The sequence below is a fragment of the Protomyctophum parallelum genome (genome assembly GCF_964188405.1).
Source record: "Protomyctophum parallelum genome assembly, chromosome: 7".
Lineage (NCBI taxonomy): Eukaryota > Metazoa > Chordata > Actinopteri > Myctophiformes > Myctophidae > Protomyctophum > Protomyctophum parallelum.
In genome coordinates this window covers 44,210,215-44,230,226 of record NC_139705.1, presented here as the reverse complement: position 1 = coordinate 44,230,226, position 20,012 = coordinate 44,210,215, and the positions used below count along the sequence as shown (strand labels likewise).

The window sequence follows — 20,012 nt, the reverse complement described above, 5'->3', positions numbered from 1 at the left end:
ACACATTCATACACCGATGGCAGCGGAAACCATGCAAGGCACCAACTAGCACATCGGGAGCAATTAGGGGTTCAGTGTCTTGCTCAAGGACACTTCGACAGTAACTCTGGGGGAGCCCGGGTTCGAACTGGCAACGTTACGGTTACCATCCAGGCACTCTACCCCTGAGCCACCGCCGCCCCTGTCTGGAATTTTAGATGCCGTGTAATATCGTTGTCGATAAGTGTTGTCCCTTGTTTTAAGGGCTTCATTAATAGTAAAATTATGTCATTTTCTGAACTTGCCTAACTGTTCTACTGTAGCTGTTCTATTATTTGTCTTTACAAAATTACAATTACAAATTATGTCAATATTTTGTGAAAGTACCAATAGTCATCCCCAAAATATTATCACAATATTGATATTGTTAGTTGGTCATGAATACAGTATCATATTTCATTTTTTCCATATCATCCAGCTCTAGTTCAGGATTTGACTATGTATGGAATACTCACAGGAAGGCCATTGGGCCCTTTCTCTCCGGGGACCCCATGGCGTCCAGCATCACCCTGTAGGATTACAGAAAACACAGTTACCGTGGCATCATGCAGAGGTAGGAAAAAGTCACTGTTTTGCAATTACTTAGTAAGTCTCAAGTCTTTGCTCTCAAGTCCTGAGTCAAGTCCCAAGTCAAGACAGGCAAGTCCTAGTCAACTATTCCAAAATCTCCAAATGCTATATAGTCTGGAACTATACATCACGAAAGCTATCATCTGTTCGTCATTTCCGTCTAAATATATTTTAGAATATATTTTAATTTTTAATTTTATTTTAGAATTTCCATTTCTGATTTATATTAAATGAAAGCGGGGGATCAATGAATCCTTTTCAGAGCTTCCGTACTCCAGACTGTATTACGGAAGCATTCGAAAGGTTGTGGTAGGCAACAGTCTGGCTTGCAATCAAGTAAGTCCAAGTCCTAAACTCTTAGTTTCGAGTCTCAAACAAGTGCTAAGCTTGTTGGAAGGTATCAGGTAATTTGAAAAGACTTGAATTTTCTAGTCAAGAGAGGGCTCAAGTCAAGTCACGTGTCCATACCTCTGCCATCACACGCTCAATGTGGACTCATGCTTATCACATGCAAACTGCATGCTGGGAAACAGAATGCCACTCACCTTCTCGCCGTCTAATCCCTGTGTGCCATCCTTGCCATCTCTGCCAGGAATGCCCTGTGGAAATCATATGTGATGAACATTAGAGGACGGTGGTATATCTATATATTAGTATATCTTTTAAGCTTTACGTTTATGACGGGCACTTACAGGCTCCCCTTTGGGCCCTGAGCCACCAGGGCCTCCCTTGGCACCAATTTTGCCCTGTTGAAAAAGGACAGGTGAGTGAATGACAAGACAACAGTTGTATTGCTTAAACTAAGACACTGATGGATACAACAAGACATATGAATCAACACGTTGAATCATGTCATTCACTCACAATTTCTCCTTTGGGCCCTCTGAAACCCTCTGGTCCTTTCTCGCCCGCATCACCCTAGAAGTATCAGATGAGACACATGCACAGCTATTCATTGATGGGACCAGTGGTCTATTCCAGTGGTTCTCAACCTTGTTGGAGCTCTGGACCACTTGCATACTTTTTATAAATATAATGGGCCATTCCATATACCATATAGAATATCACAATCATTTCTATTGGGTTAGATTTGTTTTAATTTATACTGTGATTTATCCTTAGTTGTTTACACAAAGTTAGGTGGCAGCTACTGCAAGAAAATGCTGTTAAACAATATATCAATATTATATGGACATGTACATGATGCTCTCTTTTTATTGTATTATGTTTATTATTATTATTTTGCTCTTATCTTGCATTATTTAAATCTTTTTACGATTGTATGATTATGTTGTTGTTATTATCTATGCTGCTGCATTGTCTGAAGGAAGCCAAACAAACACAAAGTTGTACTCCTATGTACCTGTACACAAGATGTAACAAAGTAAAACCTTGAACCACTGTCCCACAATGAAAATAGCCAATCACACTTGCATTACAGCATGATTCGTTGGGAACTTATAGATCCTATTTGTTCAGGTATAATATATTTGTTCAAATATTTAAAACATTTGAATGACATATAGACCACTCGTAGTCTATGGTTGAGGTAACTGGTTGAGAAACAGTGATCTATTCTACCTACAGACTGCCACCAACATAGCACTAATGTTAAGCATCACAAACAAGGAGAGACAGAAATCAAACATCGAAACGTCATGATTGATCAACGAAGATGTCTAAATTAGCCTAAACCTTGTTTTCTCTACATTCAAATCACAAAAGAGGAGAGACTCACTGTTTTTCCAATGAGGCCAACGATACCAGGCTTGCCCCTGAAACCTGGATAACCCTGGAAAGAAAGATTCAGAACATAAAATCAGTACAGTAATACAGTGGACATGCAACTATCTACCTCTCAAATGAGAAATATTAACTACCAGGTCAGATAGATTATTGTGGGCCAATCAGGATGTAAAATGAAAACTGCAGACTGATCACTTGACTAAATAACTGAAATAATGTGCATGATGTTTGGAATAAATTTGTAGGAGTAATATCATTTTTATTTTGTTACAAAAATCAGCCTCCAGGTAATGCTAGAATAGGGCAATCTTAAAATTTGTCCCCCAATATGGTGCGAATGTGCGTGCAAAGTTTCAACAATCGGACGCTGTGTTCATGATTTGCTGCATTTTGTTCAAAGGGGGCCACTCCTGCTAACTTTAGATGTCAATCTTAGCCAATCAGGATGCAATATGAAAAATCTAACGGATCCGTCTTGATCACATGACTATAGAAATGTGTACAGATTTGCATGAAATTTGGTTACATTTTGAAGGAGTAATATAAAATAAATTGATTGGTGGCGCTATAAAAGGCAGATATGAAAAATGCAGGTTAAAGGTTTTTCCTTAGCCTCTAAGGAGTGCGCATACAAAGTTTTACACAGATTGGTGCCATTATAGTTAAAACGTGTGTGAAACGTGTGTGTAAAGTGTTAAATGACACCTGATAGCATTAGATTCAACACTTCTTAGAAACCCCTCACTATCTTGTTGGATGTGTAGGTCATGTCTTCACTTGCTTACAAGAATAGAGGACAATTTTCCAATTTTAAGGCGGTCGGAAATACAATTGCAACAGGCACTTCTTGATGGCGTCACACAGTCTCGCCAAGATCCCGCCCGTAGCTGACGCTGATTGGTCTGACCCCGCCACGCCAATCAGGATGGAATATGAAAAAACTGCAAGAACAGTTTTATGACTACGGTATAGACAGAGATACTGTGTACCGATTTGTGTGAAGTTTGGACAAAATCCTTAGGACTACCATGAAGCCAATGTTGGTGCCAGAGATTAGCCGTTTACACAGGGATCCGATGGTAATTCCGCCGGAGCATTAGTCCGACATGCGGAAACAATGGTCGGACTAGCGCCTATGAACATGCGCTGCTCCCGTACTTGCGGTTATGGTGAGCTTAGGGTTTGAGGTAGGTTGTCGGTCTAATGACTGTCGGGCCAATAATAGTGTCGGAACTAAAGCCTATACCCGTTTACACACAGACGGATTGACAAGGTGCAAAATATAGTCTCGGCCATGCCTTCCGACCTGGCGGAGATAATCAGTGACCACAAGATAGATGCTGCTTACTCTGTCTCCTACACCTCCCATCGGCCCCTGGAGGCCTCTCAGACCACGAGGACCCTTGAAAGAGAATGGCCATTGTTAGAAAATAACAACATTGATCAACATTATTAAAACCACTCACAGTATACTTCATCATATGATGGTGTACACAGCAAACATTACCAATATACAAGCTCACAATGCATCGCATTGAAAGTGGTTAATAATTGCAGCCAATCGTTAATTTAAAAGTATCAAGTGTGTGGAATATTTCTGACTCACCTGCAATCCCACAGTTCCTGGAATACCTGGCGGACCAGATAGACCCTGGTCACCCTGAGAGGAAGAAATTTATGCTAAATATCAGTACAATATAATGCATTTTTTCACCGACCAAACGCATCACTACATTTACTTAACAGAGGGATCCACAAGGTTCCACTTCCTTCAATTATTTTATTTCATGTTTGGAATTGGGTGGCAAGAACACTGGCACAGGTCCCTCTACAACATAGATGTTTATAGTAGTAGCACCTTTAGAACAATAGAACAATATTTTTCCTCATTGTTTGTGTATATTTGTTTACTATGATTATTATGATTATGATGATTATGATTATTATTATTAAGGCTGCTACAATGTCTGAGGACTAGAGAACTAAATCATTTGTACTCTTATTTACCTGTACACAAGATGTAGCATTAAACAGCATCATGAACCCTTAAAGGACAACTTTAGTTTTTTTCAACCAAGGTTCATGTTTTAGGTTGTTATTAGAGAAACTAAAAGGTGAGTGTTAAATTTCTTTCATTTGCTGCTTTCTTTAGTTTTAGGGATTTTAGCTCTTTTTGACAAGGGGGCGGGGGCATTCGAGCATGGGGCTAAATATGTATTTTTTCACAAAATGTTATGGCGATTTAATTTAATTTTATTTACTATAGTCCTACTAGACCCCAAGAAATTACATCTGGCCACAAAAGATCACAAGGTCTTTGTATGTCTACAAACTGACATATTGAGCCTATACACAGTATAAGCCTTCCCCCAGTAGGCTACCTTCACATTCAGTAGATCCTGTGATCTTCCGTGACCAGATGTAATTTCCTGGGGTCTAGTAGGACTATAGTAAATAATAAAAAAATAAATCACCATAAAATGTTGTACAAAAATACATATTTAGCCCCATGCTCGAATGCCCCGCCCCCCTGTCAAAAAGAGCTAAAATCCCTAAAACGAAAGAAAGCAGCAAATGAAAAAAAAAAATAACACTCATCTTTTACTTTCTCTAATAACCTAAAACATGAACCTTGGTTGAAAAAAACTAAAGTTGTCCTTTAAGCTCAAACTGTATTTGTCTAACTGTGATAAAGTGCACATGATATACACGGCTATCCAATGCACGGCTCTTCAATGCCGCTGGTGTCTTGTGCTGTCTGAGTCTGACCTGAACACTTGGGGCTCCAATTTTGTCGCCGCCTTTACCCACAACGCGGCCTGCAATTCAATTAATTCAATTACGAATATAGGAGCTTTCTCTGTCTCTTAAGGGTATTTTCGTCCAGCATCACCCGCTATCTTTTTTGCCGACACCGGTATTTGCGCCTAGAGGTGTGGTCATGGGCGTGCTGGCACGCTTTCCCCTAAATTGCTAGTTTGGTCAAACACATTTGGGAAAGTGTAAGCCATGCCAAATTAGTTTGGTAGTTTGGCCACACCTCAATGGAGATGTCCAGGCACAGACTATAGTCAGGCTGCCTCATCTCTCCAATATTCATATTGCATCTCTTTGTTGTTTTCCTATTATCAGCTGAAGTGAGTGCCTGCCACTTCCTTGTGTCCATTGTGTTTATATAATTGTATAGTCAAGTTATTTGTGCCAGCCTGCCAGCCATTGTGCCACGTGTGTGATTCCATTTGCTCTTCAGTTCATCACCAGCGCAGCAAATGGTTTAATCCGACTTGCCAAACTTTCCTTTTCGCTTCATACCGTTCCGTAGAGACGATCTACACGCACGATCTATATACCAAATGAAAGCCCTAATTTAGTAGTTTACATAGAACTGTGTTCTGTGTTCTGTGTTCTTGGCTCTGTGCGTGTGGAAAAAAAAGAATGGGGGGGGGGTTGGGGGGGCAACGCATAAGGGATCTCTTAAAGACAATGGGACGTGGACTGGTGATTGGTCTAATTATTGTAACGCCCAAACCACACCTATGCATAATATAACGGGTAACGGAGGTATTTTAAGGATTTAGACAGTTAACCAAAATACCAACTTTAGTGGGGGAACACCCCTTCCCCAATGCTAAATCCCAAAACAGTGTATTTAGAAAGATTAGACGAAATTGGAGCCCTTGAACTCTCTGCACTTTATATTTATTCACTATTCATTGCACATTGTCTTGTTTTACACTTGTCCTAATGTTGTAACTGCACTCTGCTGTCCACCAAACCAAATTCCTAACATGTTTACATGTCATGGCAATAAAAGCTTCTGATTCTGATTCTACTGTAAGACTAATGACAAACTCACCTTCTCTCCAGCTTTCCCAAGTTCTCCCTTGTCTCCTTTATGACCAGTGTGGCCCTACATGAACAAAACCATAAAGGAGGTAAATATTGGGGAAAGAAAGGATCGTAGGGGTCAAACAGTTAATCAAACTAATGAAACTATACAATAGCCTGTCAGATGATCACGACCACACAGCGTTACACAGTCACCACAGAGACCTTTACTTGGTCGCACTTTGCAAGCCAGGCAGCGGGCCGCGCGGTCATCCCCCCGGCCCGGTACCGAGTTGCTCCGCCACTGATAATGGAGAGATACCGTACATAAAGCTGCACTGTGTGTACTGTAGTAGTGTAGGGCCATATACTTTGGTTTTGCATGTTACTGTACCATGTAAACAACACACATTTAAATGAAAACAAAAAAAAACTAGATAAAGTGCCCCTCGGTGCACAGGTCTCCACCAGGGCAAGTCAGGTTGTGGCCTCCTGGTGGCGCTATAATAGGCCAATGTGAAAAGGGTGACATTTCTTCTTACGGCAATCCACCTGTTGGTGGCGCTATAACAGGCCAATGTGAAAAGGGTGGGATATATTCCTCAGCCTAGTAGGAAAGTCTGTGAAAGATTTCATGTAAATTGCAAGCTGTGTTCATGATTTGAGGCTTTTTGTTTAAAACGGGCCAAACCTGCAAACTTTGAAAGCCAATGTTAGCCAATTAGGATGGAATTATGTCATGCCATCTGTGTACAGATCCGTCTTGAACACATGACTATAGAGATAGTTATGGCGCTATAACAGGTCGTTCTGGAAATGTTGGGGTAGAGGTTCATCGTTGGCATCCAGGGAGTGTGTGTGCAAAATTTGACATCGACTGGGTTAACGGTGCCGGAGATTAGCTGGACGGACACACGGACACACACTCACACACACACGGACGGAGTGCAAAACACAACACAAACACACCTTGAATCCTGGCATCCCTGGAGGACCAGCTGGACCAGCGGGACAGATGGCAGGACACTATGAGGGACAGAGACAAAACACTGAGGTTCACTCAACGCGAAACACTATTATTGTTACATCTACCAATGTTGTATGTACATAAAGTAGCTCACAAAAGAGAGAGAAGTCTTACCAGAAGGTCTCCGCTGCCATCAGGGAGAGCACCAGGAAGACCCTGGCAGACAGAAAGAGGTGTGTTTAGATCATCACGATTCATTCTTGTGGTGCGTGGGATTCATTTCAACAAATTGTTTTGGATGATAGTTTAGTTACTGTCCACTGGGTGGCAGTAAAACAGTAGCAGCAGTGTATAACAGCAGCATCAATGGATATAATGAGTGTTCAACACTATGAAGTGTTTTCTTTTTTTGGTAACTTCATAATTATCCCTTTCTCTTCTCAGGTCCTTATTCTATAACGGTGCCCCCAGTGCTTATACATTCATCAGAAGCTGTGTTCTATATTTGGAGCTGCTTGTGTATTAATATGAATACACAAGCATTATAGTAAGTCTTACTATGTAGATACTTCTGCTGTGCATAATATTGTTCTTTTTTCCCCAAAGAGTGATGGTGGATTCATTCCAAATTGATAATGAACTGTATATTTCTGTATGTTTGTATATTAGTGACATCACGCCCAAGTATGTGTAAGTAATAAGGAAGTCATCACGTGAGTGTTTTGAAGGTGCCTTGCTCGGATTTGGTTCTTTTTGTGGTTTGGGAGCTTTAAAAAAGAATATTTGGACGTCTACATTTTTCATGTTACAGGTCCCTGCACTACTATACTGTACTTAGCCATAATATTAGACCAGGGCAGTGATCGATTTACTGTAAATTATCTGTTTGCTGATTACCAGTGTTGTCTCCAAGACAACGGCAGATTGGGCCACGCCCCCAAATACCGGTATGTGTCTCAAAGAATATAATATCCTTGTAGTCCTCTTGGTAATAACAGTGTTAAAGGGCTGCTTGGTGGAACCCTGTGCCTTCATCAGCCTCATTCCCATTGGCTACCACCAATAGTCTGGTTGCCTATTCTTGCCTTTTCTCCTCAGGACCATATATATATTATATTATATTATATTATATTATATTATAGCTGTGCCCCTAAAGTCTGTTATGTTCAGCAAAAACTATGGTCATTCTATACTTTTGAAGTGATATATCACTTGAAGTGATTACAACTTACTTCTAATAAGTTCTAAAGTTGTATAGATGACTTGTACATTAAGGGCTATATCTTGCAACCCCTTACCTCTTATCCCTAAACTTAGTTGCCATTTTTTTTACAATTTTGAAAAACCTTTAAAAAAAGTTCAAATGGCCTGGGTCATGGCTCAGTGGTCCAGGCACCATGGCTGGTAATCCAGTCTGGCAGTGTGCCGCGGGTTCGACTCCCGATCCCGACGGCCTTTACTGCATGTCTTCCCCCCCCCCCCCCCCATCTCTCTCCCCATTTACTGTCAGCCTACTGTCTGTCCCTCCATAAAATATATTAAATAAAGACGAAAGCCACAAAAAAACATTTTAAAAAAAAGTTCAAATAGCCAATCTACAAGCTCAAAACATGTCTATGTAGATCAGCTAGTTAAACTATTTTAAAACGTTTTTCAAAATAGTAAAAAAGGCAAAGAAGTTTAGGGATAAGGGGTAAGGGGTGGCGAAAGATTGCTATCTCTTCTTTAAGAGTAATGTGACAATATTGGATTGATTCCACGTTTGTTTGCTGTGTGGGTTGTTTATAATCGTTGGGCTTCAACAGCAGTAATGGGCTGATTGATGGCACTCTGGGCCCTTCTATCAGCGCCATTACCACTGGTTACCTCTAATAGGCTGACTGCGTACTTACTGTATAGCCAGCATGGGAAACTTGCATTCAGTGTAGATGATGGTCCGAGGACCGAAACGTCCACTCTGTGTCACTTTTTGCACTTTGTAATTAAAAGATTCTATATTATTGTGTCTTTTCTGTTGTTCTTGGACTTTTAATGGTGGAAGCTGGCTTTAGCCAGCCTTGAGTTTAGAGCACAAACTTTTCTATTTAATTTAATTAAAAGCCAACATGAGCAACATTGAATCAGTGAAGATGATAATTTGTATTTATTTATTTCATTTTTAGTTTGTTATAGACTGTGATGCTGGCCTCTTGCAACTGGTTCCATCTTTGGTAAGTCTAGAGCATAAACCTTTCTTTTCTATCTTATCAAATGAGAAGTATAACATTTAGATAATGTGTTACTTACAGGAGGTCCATCAACGCCAGCAGGACCAATAAGACCAGGAAGACCTTCAAGACCCTGGTAAAGACACAGAGGAGTACAATGGTTAGTAGTGTATTCAGCATCTCACAAAAGTCACAATAGCTAAAGGAACACTTTGCTGAATTACATCTGGCTATATCGGTTTTCACTAGTGCTCAATGAAGGATGAAACCATTTCTAATGACATCGTCATCGGGGATTAAATCTGAGTGACTCGCTCAAAGGGGGACTTTGCATATTTTAAATCAAAATCTGCTTAGTATAACGGAATATGAAAATACGTTTAAAGATGTGTCTCTCGGGTGAGCGAATCACATTACCCGAGTGACATTACTCAGGTAAGGTCATTTTTCATACCTTTCAAAGACAGAAAGCTTTGAAAGCTTTTTTTATATATTTGATTATTATTTGCTATGTTCTCATCACATTCAAGAACACATTATGTCTAAAATAAAGTGCCTTCCACACATCCCCCTGGCTCCCCCAGGGATAGTATTTCCCTCTGCACCAAATATCTTTGCCAAAAATAGCCCACCTACAAGCTCAGAACGCATCACAATGTGAAACGTTTGTGAGCTTGTAGATCGGCTAAGTTAGCCCCAGAATAGAGAATAGTGACGCTAGGGTTCATGTGGTTATGGGTTAAAACAGGAGACATGAGGATGGTCAGATACTCACTGTAGGACCCTTTGGCCCTTCTCCACCTGGTAGCCCATTAGTTCCGGGTAATCCCTGGATAATGAAAAGAGAATTACACGTGTGCAACAAATCAGTGTAATGTATGTGGTATGAAGACATAAGCCACTAACCTGAGACCAACATGCAATGCATGCAGAAACACAACACTACTACTGACAAAAGGAATACAATGAATATTGAATTGTATATCTGTCTCACTTTCACTCACACACACACACACACACACACACACACACTCCTAAAGAACAGCAGACATGAGACTGTGTGTACTCACTGGAGCGCCTGATCTCCCTCTGCCCTACGGAAGACAGGGGAAGGGAAATTAAGTCACAAACACCAATGACAAATGGCACGACTTCATGATGTCCACTGTGCGTCCAGTGCATGAACTAATAACACACTTTCCCTGAAATTAACCTTAACACCACATAGTCGCGTTTTAATTAAGATCATAGCCCTGAGTTAACAAAACATCTCAAATTGGTGCTTTTCAAACACCTTTTTGTGAAGAATAGCTAGGTCTGCTCAGGAGCTATGTTAAACTTTTACTTTACATGAACAAAATGCTTACCCATTATTAGCCCAAGTTGCTCTGAGCACGATGGGAATTATTTAACCCCACAGCTAAGGATAACCCTGATCTACTGTAAGGAGCTACTGTACAGTATGAGAAGAGCTAACATACATGTTGTAGGAAGCAGAGTAATTAACCCATTCTGAACGGGAACCCATTTTGGTGTTAGCATCATGTTATGCTTTAGCTATTGAAAAATAGCAGATCTACAAGCTCATAGCGCGCCACCGAGTGGCGCTCTACGAGCTTGTAGGTCTGCTATTTTTGAAAAATCGAAGAATGACTGAATTTTTTTTAATCTGATCTCAGGTCAGAATTGGTTGATCAGACCAGTGTGTGTCCAGTGGAAACCTCGTATGAATCTGATCTCGGGTCAGAATGGGTTCAACTGTAAATGTGCTGGATAGTAAAACAATGAGTGAATACACTTTGGTGGAGCGATTAGAGAAAGTAATTGTTGAGTGATTACACTTTGGTGGAGCGATTAGAGAAAGTCATTGTTGTGTAAGTGTGTGACGCTTGGCAGGATGTGGACGTACTTACAGGAGGTCCAGCTGGCCCAGAAGGTCCAGCGTCACCCTAAAGAGAGAGAGCGAGAGAGACAGACAGTTCATCAAAGTTAATAAACATCTGTGTTACTAGACATTGTGGGACCAAAAGTAGTGTAGCAGCGCACATTCGACCTCTTGAAGGCATGTGCTAAAGTGAACTGAGATGAACTGAGGGATCGACTCCCGATGGTGGGCCCTTATTGGCCGGTGGACAACACCAACATAGATACATACCCAGCCGATCGCAGTACTTGCCTGTGTGAAGTGAGGCGTGCTCTTACCATCACACGTCATCATTCATCATCTCATTCTGGCCAATCACAATTTGCATCCTCACTTCAATGTTTGTGTTTACAAACTTTTGTCTTCAATGTTTGTGTTTACACAGACCCTCAAAGCTGGACATAGGAGGGGCTAGCAACCCTCAAAAACCCTGAGGTTTAAATACCTAAGATTCTGAGATCTATTGATACCAATACCTACCTCATTTTTTGTTTATTGTGTCATATGTTTGTGCGCATTGTATTTTTGTTTTTGAGGGGCACTATCCCCTCCTACAGCTTTTGTCCTCACACGTCTCAATATTTGCCATTGACAATGAAATGAGAAATTAGGTCAAATGTCCGCCAAATATACATAAATCTGTGGCAACACAAACATTAAATGCCATTGACAATGAAGGGAAAATTTACATCATATGTAGATGAGCAAATCGGCTAACCAATCACATAAATTCAGTTGTCCATGAGATGATGTATAATGATAAGAGCGCCACTCACTTCACAGGGTTGTGATTTATTTTATTTTATTATTTATCAAATTTGAGCCGGACAAATCAGTGACTTGCATCTGGTCTCATTATTTACCCCTCTGGCTCCAGTAGACGAACCTAACTAGTCCAACTTCTAACCCTTTATTGTATTTAGGTACAGTAACTATCTTACACTACCTTTACGACACAGGTGTTACATACAGTATGTATTGATCTAACAGGAAGGAACATTAATTACACACACCTGATCAAATTGCATGCAATTACACCCTTGTACGTATACAGTATGCCCACACAAGTGAAGCAATTTCACAGCATTCAAACATTCAGTCTTCATCAGGAATTTGTGTGTAGTGTTGTTTGTTTAGTGTTGTCAATCTTGGCACAAAATGTTTTCAGATGGGGGTTCGTCCAACCCCCATCTGAAAACACATTAATTTTGGGGTCCATGATATGAAAAGGTTTGTTTACAATTCAATTTAAATTGTAAAGCAGTGGTTTTCAATTTGCTTGCCTGTTCCTGTCTCTCCCCCCCCCCCCCCCCCCCCCCGTGTGTGTTTATCTCCTCGGCTGTATTTGATGTGTCTGTGTGGTGACAGATTGTGAGTCCTGTCAGTCAATCACAACATTCTGGTGTCACAGCTATCCTTCACATTCCTCACTACACAGGCTAGTGAATCTGCTGCACAAATGAGCCTTGACACAATGACACTCGCCCATATCCATCGCACACATACACTTATGTGTACTGCATGTTTTCAGATGGGGGTTCGCCTGTGAACCCCCATCTGAAAACACATACAGTACATTTTGGGGTCCATGATATGAAAAGGTGTGTTTACAATTAGATTTAAATTGTAAGGCAGTGGTTTTCAATTTGCTTGCCTGTTCCTGACTTCCTCTAAACCACCCCCCGCCCCCCCCTGTGTCTTTGTTTATCTCCTCGGCTGTATTTGTGTGTCTGTGTGGTGACAGAGTGTGAGTCCTGTCAGTCAATCACAACATGCTGGTGTCACAGCTATCCTTCACATTCCTCACTACACAGGCTAGTAAATGAGCCTTGACAGTCACACATAGCCATCACACGCACATACTTATGTGTACTACAGCCTCACATGCACTCAGTGCACTCATGCACGCACGCACACACACACACACACACACACACACACGCACACACAAACACACGTGACACACACACACACACAAGCATAAATGCAGCTTAATTTCACTGAACGGCAGTGCATTTACATTCTTACAGTTGAAATCCAAAGTTCCAGATACTGTAATAACTTCTATTTACTGAAATGAGTCATAACTCTTCATTTCCAGTCCTGTGATGAGGCCCTGTCTCTTCATGAGATGCAGAGGTACTTTAATCACGCCCGTGGCATAATCCTCGGGTCTGTTTACTGTCTCCCTCTGAGGATAACACACATTTCCTTCAGCATACAGAGCAACAGTCTCACAGGCTGCTGGGAAGAAGTGTGCATTCCAGGTAGGATTAAGGAAGCAGCGGCCAGCAGCAGATAAATCTGCTTCAAGTCACCTGACGCCTCATTAAAAACGTTCCCACCAGGCGGCCGAGCCGCCTTAACAAATCCAGGCCGACAGGGCTAACGCAGACCGTGGCCCTGCGTGACCTTTGAGACCTCTCTCTACCACAACACCCGACCATCTTTGCATTACAGACTCAAATAATATACAAATATATATTAAAGTATATGGTAATAATAGATATGTACATATCATCGCTGTCAGGCAGAAACCTTGTTTCCATTTTTCATCTTGTGTTTATTCATAAATGAATGCCCTATTTTATCCATTGATGACAATAATCTATAACTGAGTTGTGTTGTGAGCTTGCTAGATAATGTTCGGTTTCGCCAATAACATGCCCAAAATCAAGTGTGTGTGGGGGTTTTTATACATATTTACCAATGAATAGTATTAACAAGAGCTTGTGACTAAATCATTGGATTAATTGGAACACAGTTTATTTTTGCCCTTTCCTGAAAAGAAAAGTAAAGGTTTTGGATATGTTTCCGCCCAACAACGATTGCATGTGTCAAGTCAAGTCAAGTCACCCAAGTGCTTTTAATTCAAAACAGAATCATATAGACCTCAGAATTAGAGACCACGTGTGTGACCATGCATGTACAAGTGTACTAGTGTAGTCTTCTGTGCTTTTTTTGTGCTTTAATAAGGGGTTTCCTAGTACAGGACAGTAAATTCCAAAACGATCACTGGACTAAAAGACTTACCGTCTCCCCTGCAGGGCCATCCTTCCCAGCGGGACCATCAGGACCGGTCAATCCCTGGTGAGAAATCAAGACAAGTATGCATCATTTGTTTGCATTCAGCAATGTGATCTCCAGTCTGTCATAACATATTCCTCCATCCTAATGGCACTTTATCGGGGTGGGGTTAACACAACACAACAAAGTTGAATAGTGAAACATAATATGCATTTGGTTTGAACATGTGAATGTGCATGAGTGTTTGTCCTTGGCAGGTGGGGGTGGCAGGCAGTGTTTTGTTTGTGTGACTACTGTACTAGTCTGTAGTCTGTATGTCTACTAGTCACTTACGTCCACCCCTGGCAATCCTGGCAGGCCTGGTATTCCTGCTGCTCCTGGTATCCCGGCTTTTCCTCCGGGTCCCTACAAGGACAAAGATTTATACACAAATCCTGAGTGTTCATTTAACTCTGAGAAATTGTACACATTTCAGAATTACAAAGAGACAAATGAACAGTATACTGAGGATTTTCATGGGCCATTTTCTACGATTGTAAAGTCACTGTGTAATGCAGTTGAGAGAAGATGTTTGGTAACTCACAGCCTTCCCAGCAAGTCCAGCAGGGCCATCTTTGCCCTGTCAAAAACAATGAGACATAAAAATTTCCAAGTGCTCAAAGCACTTTACAATGGTTCATTCATTCATACATTGGGAGGTGAAAAGGCGAACAGTCGATACCAGCATCCTCACTTCCCACATTCACACACCAATGGTGGCGAGCTCTCACCGACCAACTCATTGAAGGCAATGTAGGGTTCAGTGTCTTGCCCAAGGACTGTCAAACAATTTCAGATTAATCACAGCTTAAAAATGAATCATGATGTATCACCTTTTCTTGTGGGAACTCTCTAGCTCTCTCTCCATGTCTCTCTGTCTCTCACCCCGTTGTCGTGCTATATATGTGATTTGAGCCGCTACCTGTATCACTTAAGGGGATCGGTTAAGGCCCCAATGCTCTGGACTAGCCTACCAGAGGAACTGAGGCTAACTCAGTCTAACACATTTTAAAACCCTCCTGAAGAGTAAAGACCCATTTTTATAGAATGGCCTTTTTATCTCCTCTGGCATTTATATCTGTGTTTGTTATTTTGCATTTTGTACTGTTATTTTATTATTGCATTATTGATGTATTCCGTTGTTATTGCTGTTCGATTGTTCAAGCACTTTGTAACTTTGTTTAAAAAAGTGCTAAATAAATAAAGTTTGTATTATTATTATTATAATTATTATTATTATTATTATTATGTAAATTGTGCAACCCTTTATGGCAATAACCGACTTGTGTTTCTCCCCCATCAAGATAGGGCTAGATAGGGCTTCTCTTTCCATCTCATGGATGGATCTATCATCAGCCATCAGATACTAGAGCGAGTGGATGGGATTATGGGATGTAAGGGGCAGGTCATCTAAACAGGGGGGTTCCCAAAAGAACTGGGGTTCCCAAAAAAACTTTTTTTGCAACTGAATGGCTGGAAAATGGAAATGAAGAGTTTACATAGTACACGTGCATGCATAAACGTAATGATTATATCTGGTAGATTGTGATCTACCAGTAGATCACAAAGGCTGTGCAGGTGGATCACATGACATGCCCCTGAAGAATATTTAATTTAAATGTAAAAAATTGATTGACATCAAAAGCTCAAACCCACAATGCAATATTTTGTTTTCAAGAGTGTTGCTGTGCACAAAAACGTTGGTAGCATTACAAACTCGACATATTCCATTTATCCCCCTCTATTTCCCATTCCAAGTGCATTTGTCTTGTATGTAACGCCAGCTCTGCTATTCCAAAGCCCCCTCTGGTACATATTAAACTATTTTCAGCAATGGTATAATATTTTTTTCGGTGGGTAGATACTTTTGAAAGTAGCTCTCAAGTTAAAAAAAAGTGTGGGCAGTGAGCACCCCTGGTTTACATATAAAGATACTTTAAAAAAAATCACATTCATCATATCCATTGAGTGGAATATCTAAATTGTAAATGATGAATGGAAATAAAGGGGGCAGTGAGTGATTCTGGGGTCTGCTTCAGCATGTAAGAGGCTATGGGCGGGGAAAAGTAAACAGTCCTAAAATGAAGCCAGTGCCAACTGGTCACATGATGAAAGCCTCAGGTTGGTTTAGACTGGGGGGCAGTGGGGAGGGGGGGATGAGGTGAAATTCTAGATGCTCTCGTAGGGTCAGGGAATGCATGAATGGAGCCTCTGTCTGACTCTGTTGCTTACATTGCTCAAGCAACAGAAATATTCAGAACTAAAAGGATCTTGGATCTCCTACCCCCGATAAAACAAAATTAGAATATTTGTTTTTCTTTTCCTCACAGCATGAGAATAAGTCACTCACTTGCATCCACATTTTACATACTCACACACAGAAATTACAAACCTAAAAAAAACAACAGATTAACATAGGCTAGAGTTTAACCAAAGAGCTCTGTTTTGTTTCATTGTTTGTGTATAATCTGATTTTCCCTTTCAAATTCCCCAAGGGAAGTATAAAGTAAAGTATAAATACCAGCAACAGCTTTATTGCTCATACATTTTACAAATAAGAATATATCAGAAATAAATGAAAAATAAGTAAAAGACATTTAAAACATTTTCCTAATTGGTTTGATATTTTACTCTCTTTCAAACAGAGGCCAGCCTGCATGCAGAAAGCGGGAACTCCAGGCCGATATCACTGGATACAACCCTAACTCTGGAGGTCCTTGTCGATGGCCTAATACCAGAGTAGGGATGTCATATGCAAGTATAGTCTCTCTCACTGGTAGAATTCACAAGAATTGTACTAGTCCTTGCCCTTGCCCTATAGCAGAGGGCAAGTTAGTTGCCCTGCCTACCAGGGGGAGGCAGGTAGTGTTCGTTTTCACCTGTAATCAAATACCCGTAAGGAGGGGCTATGGTTCCAAATGGGAGGAGTCAGAGTAATAAAACTTTATAGCCACAAGTGTATGCTACTGAACATTTTATACCACTCTTGAGGTCGACTTTGCCATGTTGGGATAGGAAAGACTGTTTGGCCACAGAGTCTGCCTGTGAACAGACCATTGATTTGGTACAGTATATGCATTTAAAATATTTTAACATTGTTCATAAAAAAGTTACGCCTGTTGAAGTTATGGAACTTCAACAGGCGTAACTTTTTTTATTTTGACAAATAGAAATCAAGAAATGTATCCTCAGTACAAGAAGATAATGAACAATGAAGAAAGTATACTTTGCTATATCACTAATGTGGGGTAGGCCTAATTAGCCTACATTGAAAACTGAGTCAAAACGTAAAGCTTCATTCAAAATCAGGCAGAACAAACTCACATCTGTGCCATCTTTTCCATCAGGTCCTGGGGATCCTGAGGGCCCGCTGGGTCCTCGTGGTCCGGGCCTCTGCCAAAAAAGTCCATCCATGTCATTATATTTGTCAGCCATAATCAGCCATTAATTTAGTTTCCCCAAATTGGCTTGGTTGAAATTGACAGATAAATTAATTAATTTGACTGGGGAGAGTCGTGGATTTGGTATATTAGCCTATGTCTTTGAATAAGATGGAGGGGAATTATAAAACACAACATATGTAATTGAATTCAAGCAGTGTAATTATATATTTAACAATATAAAGTTTCACGATGGGTATTTATCTTATTAGAATGATGCAACTCCAGGACGCTGCGTAAAGTAGGCCTATCTGAACAATTCCATCCGTCCATGACGAACAGGATACAATAAAATAGAGACATGCGTGGGTCAACAGTTTACAGAACATTATAAACAAAAATAGTTGATTGCATAGCTAACTTTAACAACAATAAACTGTTCTCGATTGAATCAACTATACCCCAGGTTTCTGCAGCATGAACAAGGATGCCATTGTGCGCAAGCCACTGATCTCCAGTAGCCTAACCTACATTCCACAGGTTCAGGGAAAACATAACCTCAACTTCATAAACTACTGTGAAAGTCCTAGCCACCTGCAGGCAATTTGGCCCATATAAGGTTCGTAGACATAGACCATAGGTGCCACCTAGTCTATGATGGGGACACATTATCCAGTCATAGGCCTATATATATTCATGCACCATGTAGCCTAATTAAAATAATCAATTGCTTAGGCGCACATGCAGTGTAATAATATAATAATATGATATTTAGGATAACAAACATGCCAGTCGGGCCTCTGGAGATATAAAAGTGTCTCATCATCATCATTATCATCATCACAAAAGCAGCTGCCATAATTGATAGGCCTGGCCCTATATATTAGACAATAATGCTTTGGGTGGCTGATAAGTGATAAGCCACATGCACAACAAACGTTTAGAAACAAAAGCATCAACACACATATAGCAGTTTGCTAATACTGCATGTATTGGATAGCAGATGACACTAATGGTTGGATAAGGCAAGCAGAAAGTCTTACCTGGCCTGAAGATGATGCCAAAAGCTGGCAAAGGAAGAGCACCCCAAGAGCAGAGAACATCGCCATGGCTCCGCTCGCCCCTAAAATCCGATTTTACGCGGAAAAAGTCAACCCCCGTTCCCTGTCCTTGTTCGCTCCCCCCGAAATCGCCACGAAGCGATCCTTCACCTTACAGTGCTCGGCTCCTGAATGGCATTCACGTTGATTCCAGATGAACCCGAGTCTCCAGCCGAAGGGGCTGAACTCAAGCAGCTCGCGTACTGCAAAGGGGTGAGGGGGGAGAGGGATGGAACTGGTGGTCAAAGGACTGGGAGAAGTGATGGGAGAGCGATCGAGGAACCATTTCGGAGCTCACGAAAGTAGGCAGAGCTAAACATTGTAGTGTAGTGATGACATGTGAGGTAGAATTCTAACCAATAAGCTCAAGGGAACACATTCATGAGCAGAAAGAAGTATACCTCATACCTGTTAGCCTCGTTCCCAGCCTTACTCATCTGCACACCTGTTGGTTGCAGGCACGTGCAGAGGGAGCTAGGGGGGCTTGAGCACCTGCCCTTTTGCATAAAGTGCCCTTTAAAAAAAAAAGGGAAAGGGCAAAAAAAGTTTTATTTGTTTTGCCACATAAGGACATGTGATGTGGGGGGCCAATACGAGCTTATGTGGGGGCCAATAAGGGCTTGGGGGGGGGGGGGGGGGGCAATAAGGGCTTATGTGGGGGACCAATGAATAAGGGCTTGTGTGGGGGGGAAACAAGGGCTTATTTGGGGGGCACATAAGGGCTTGTGTGTGGGGGGGGGGGGGGGGGGGGGCAATAAGGGCTTGTGTGTGGGGACAAATAAGGGCTTATGTGGGGGGCCAATAAGGGCTTGTGTGGCCAGTGTGGGGGGCAATAAGGCCTTATGTGGGGGCCAATAAGGGCTTGTGTGGGGGACCAATAAGGGCTTGTGTGGGGGAAAATAAGTGCCATTGGCCCTTCAATTCCACTATCATAATGAATTATCTGCCATCAGACAGTTTTAGTTTCAGACTAATGAGAACATATTGCTTATTTTACTGTCCAATGACATGAAATGGCATAAGGGAAGGACTCCACAAAAATACCACCCCCAAAAACCGCACACGTGCCCTTTTCTGGCGTTTGAGCCCCTGTCCCCCCAGTGCTCTCTGCACGGCCCTGGTAGGTTGGATAGGGATATAGATCCCATGAAAGCATAGCCAACCATTTTTGGGCAGAGCCAATTT

General features: G+C 41.3%; 1 protein-coding gene across 1 annotated transcript in view; it reads right to left on the bottom strand.

The window, feature by feature from the left end:
- Nucleotides 1-19,083, bottom strand: part of col9a3 (collagen, type IX, alpha 3) — a 34,502-nt gene extending 15,419 nt beyond the window's left edge. The window contains exons 1-19 of the mRNA XM_083770179.1: nucleotides 18,771-19,083; nucleotides 17,672-17,740; nucleotides 14,892-14,927; nucleotides 14,642-14,713; nucleotides 14,315-14,368; nucleotides 11,271-11,306; nucleotides 10,428-10,451; nucleotides 10,133-10,186; nucleotides 9,437-9,490; nucleotides 7,325-7,366; nucleotides 7,153-7,209; nucleotides 6,212-6,265; nucleotides 3,962-4,015; nucleotides 3,704-3,757; nucleotides 2,348-2,401; nucleotides 1,474-1,527; nucleotides 1,302-1,355; nucleotides 1,155-1,208; nucleotides 495-548 (exon numbers count right to left, since the gene is read on the bottom strand). Coding sequence (XP_083626305.1) covers nucleotides 495-548; nucleotides 1,155-1,208; nucleotides 1,302-1,355; nucleotides 1,474-1,527; nucleotides 2,348-2,401; nucleotides 3,704-3,757; nucleotides 3,962-4,015; nucleotides 6,212-6,265; nucleotides 7,153-7,209; nucleotides 7,325-7,366; nucleotides 9,437-9,490; nucleotides 10,133-10,186; nucleotides 10,428-10,451; nucleotides 11,271-11,306; nucleotides 14,315-14,368; nucleotides 14,642-14,713; nucleotides 14,892-14,927; nucleotides 17,672-17,740; nucleotides 18,771-18,836 — 996 coding nt within the window. The 5' untranslated portion in view covers nucleotides 18,837-19,083. The remainder of the gene's footprint in view (nucleotides 1-494; nucleotides 549-1,154; nucleotides 1,209-1,301; nucleotides 1,356-1,473; nucleotides 1,528-2,347; nucleotides 2,402-3,703; nucleotides 3,758-3,961; nucleotides 4,016-6,211; nucleotides 6,266-7,152; nucleotides 7,210-7,324; nucleotides 7,367-9,436; nucleotides 9,491-10,132; nucleotides 10,187-10,427; nucleotides 10,452-11,270; nucleotides 11,307-14,314; nucleotides 14,369-14,641; nucleotides 14,714-14,891; nucleotides 14,928-17,671; nucleotides 17,741-18,770) is intronic.
- Nucleotides 19,084-20,012: the final 929 nt, after the last annotated feature.